At 62.1% G+C, this 3,050-nt stretch overlaps 1 protein-coding gene across 1 annotated transcript in view; it reads left to right on the plus strand.

Moving 5' to 3' along the window:
• The first annotated feature begins 210 nt into the window (after positions 1-210).
• LOC113209161 (sodium-independent sulfate anion transporter) overlaps positions 211-3,050 on the plus strand; it is a 22,338-nt gene continuing 19,498 nt past the window's right edge. The window contains exon 1 of the mRNA XM_026426550.2: positions 211-573. Within this exon, the coding sequence (XP_026282335.2) occupies positions 519-573 (55 nt within the window). The 5' untranslated portion in view covers positions 211-518. The remainder of the gene's footprint in view (positions 574-3,050) is intronic.

Genomic DNA, 3,050 nt, shown 5'->3' on the forward strand with positions numbered 1-3,050 from the left:
ATTGATAGTTTGAGCCACAGGCCAAATGTGTAACGTTTTGGCCCGATGACCCATAAGAAACTAATGTTAACTTTGAACCCACTTCGGGAGGGTCAAATATTTTCCGATCTGGCTGAATTTTTTTTTGAGAGCGTTTTTTATGGATTGGCACGAGATGGGCAATGTGAACTTAAACATTTTAACAAAAAGTTTTTCTTGGTCTACTCTACGGCTGCCTGCGTGCTGCCTCCCGAGCGCAGCTCAGCTAAGCGCAGAGCGGAACGGCAAGCCCCCACCACCCCCAGCCGGCCTGTCTGGCCCCTCGGGCCACGCGGGAGTCCGCCGCCTTTGGACGTCCGCCCGCCGCACTCTCGCACTCGGCCCCGCGGCCTGTCCACGCGAGTCTCAGCAGCAGCCGCCCGCCCGTCCCCGGTCGCGAGTGAGTGGAGCGAGAGAGCGAGGTGGCCGTCGACGACCAGCAGCGGACCCGGAGCGCGCGAGGGCGAGCAGGCGCCTCGCCGTGCAGGCCCGCAGGAGCCATGGGGAAGGCGCACGACCAGCCCGAGTGCATCGGCATCCACACCTTTCAGAACGGTGAGCATTGCTTAACGACGCGCCGCCCCGTTTTAAATAACGTCATTATTACGAAGAAGCCGGCGCCGGTGTGCCGCCGCCCGGCTTCCTTCCTCGTGGACGCGCGGGACCTCTCTAGAGACTGCTTTAGTATGTGTGAGCGAGCTTGCGTGTGGGGCGGCCAGTGTGTGTGTGTGTCCCAGGCCATGCACCGTTGGGGGGCCTTCGAGACTATCGAGACTGACGGCTGCATTGATAAGCAGCAGAGCGCGACCAGAACAGGCGCAGTGCATGGGTTTTCGATTTCATTTCCGAGTCGACGGCAGCGCGGCCCCTCTATGGCTCGCGGGGGACGCCGCCGCGGGGACCCGGCATCCGCGGGGTCACCGTCACCGTGAGACGCCGCCGCCGACAATCCCGTCAAACTTGCGCCAATTAGCGACAGGTGCTCGCCGGCACTGGCCCGGCGAAAAACGACAAAAACGAGTTGCTGGTCGGTGTGAGCGAATTGCTGCTGCTCTTGTTGACTTTCCCGGCGCTTCAGCGAGACACCTGTCGCGCTGGCCGGCGGCGGGGCGTGCGGTGGACGGGCCTAAAGTGCTTCCGCGGCCCGGCCGGCCGCTGGCCTGCGCTGCCCTGCTCTGCCCTGCTGCTGCTTGTTCAGCTGCCCGTAATGAAAGTGATGCAGAAACAGTAAAGTGCTTGTCGAGTCAGGTGCCGAGCTGTCGCGCTATGGCTGTCCGACGGACAGTTGTCCGCGTCCAGTCCATTATAACTTCCACCGCGCGCCGCTCTTGTGTCGTTGGAGGTACTACAACGCGGCAGCGCGAGGAGCAGGAGGGCAGTCGGCCGTCGGCCGACAGCAGCTCGCGGCCGTCTAGACGCCGCCCCCGGGCGACTGTCACCGATGCCTCTCGAAGCGATTATCTTTATTAGTAATAAAATACCAAACTCCTTGACGTGACGAGAGCAGCAGCAGCAAGTATGCGAGCGCGCCGCGTTGGTGAGGGGGTCCCTTCTGTCCGAGGACCTCCTGACCTCTGACCCCGCGGGGACCCCTCCGCGACCTACCACCGCCACCGCGACGGTGCAACATTTGAAAGCGCTTTGTGGTCTTCTTGGTGCGTCGCTGCTGACCACCCACACGAGCCTCCCGATGGGAATTGGGTCGGTGTGAGTTTTTTTCGATTGCAAGTGTTTACAGCCCGGGGCTGGGCTGGGGCAGGGTGTGACTGGGGCGCGGTCCCGCCGGGGGGTCAGGAGATGCCGCGCGGGGGCGAGCTCGTGGTTATCAGAGGCCCGACCCGGCCCGGACAGGACCGCGGGGGACAATACATAATAATGGTGACAATCAAGTTGTGATTCCGGTCGGTTCCGACTTCGTGTGAACCCGCGCCGGCTCGGAGCCTCCGCGGAAGAGCCGCTGCAGCTGGGCTGCGGGCTTTTAGCCTTCCGCGGGCCGCGCGCGGGGATATGTATTTAGAAGGAGGTAATGAAGGCGATCAGGCCCGGCCCCGCCTGACCGCCGCGGCGCGGGACGCACGCCGCGTGTGTAGAGCGGCGCGAATGTCACGGTGCCACGGTGGGGGTACACTACTGCGGTGGCGCCAGAAGTGCCCGCCTGCTGCTCTGTTCCTGCTCGCCCGATTGCTCGCTCCAACAGCAACAACAACGCTGACCCGCGCGCGTCGCGTGGGGCTCGCCACGGAACAAGTGCAACTCAAACACTTTTGGGCGACGACGCTCCTCGCGAATGGCTGGTTCATTCGCGGCCGCGAGGAGCCGTGCTCCTCTTCCCTAATACTCCGCGCCGACCGCCGGGACGGTAACTCGTAAATTACGACTACATTTTCAGGCAAACTGCCGCCGACATGGCTTTAAAATGCTAATTTTCCGTTCTTCGTGTTACTGAGCCGGTTTATTGTGCTATGGGTCCGTGTATAAAGCTGCTACTATGGAAGAGAGGTATCGCGTGCGTCTTTCCCAGAAGTCACGTGACTCGCACAGTCTGGTCGTTGGTTTGACAGGAAATGTCACCCCCCCCCCCCTCCCTCTCTCTCCTTTAAAAAATGACCAGTTTCGCCGAGGGGAGCGGGTACTACTGCTGATTAACCGGTGGCGCGTTACGTACGGCAGGCCCGTCACACCCCGCCCCGCCCCGCCACACCCCACCCCGCCACGCCACGCCACGCCACGCCACGCCACGCCACGCCACGCCACGCCACGCCTTCGCAGTATGCGGTAGTCGTGTGTCCTGACGAGAATCTGTCGGGCCTCCCGTTCTTCTCTCCATCCGCACGACACTGCCAAAAAACTCAAACGGAATTCCGCACGCGCGCGCGCCGTCCCCCGGTGTGCATCCTCAGCCCTGATCGCTCATTGTCCTCTTCCGGGGGCCTCCTCTCCTCCCCCTCCTCCCCCTCCTCTTTCCTTCGTGGTCTTCCGTCTATATTTTTATGCATTAGCAAACGTGCGAAAAGAAGTGAAGCGTCAGCGGG

The sequence above is a fragment of the Frankliniella occidentalis genome, unplaced genomic scaffold (assembly GCF_000697945.3).
Source record: "Frankliniella occidentalis isolate FOCC.00 unplaced genomic scaffold, Focc_3.1 Scaffold79, whole genome shotgun sequence".
Taxonomy (NCBI): domain Eukaryota; kingdom Metazoa; phylum Arthropoda; class Insecta; order Thysanoptera; family Thripidae; genus Frankliniella; species Frankliniella occidentalis.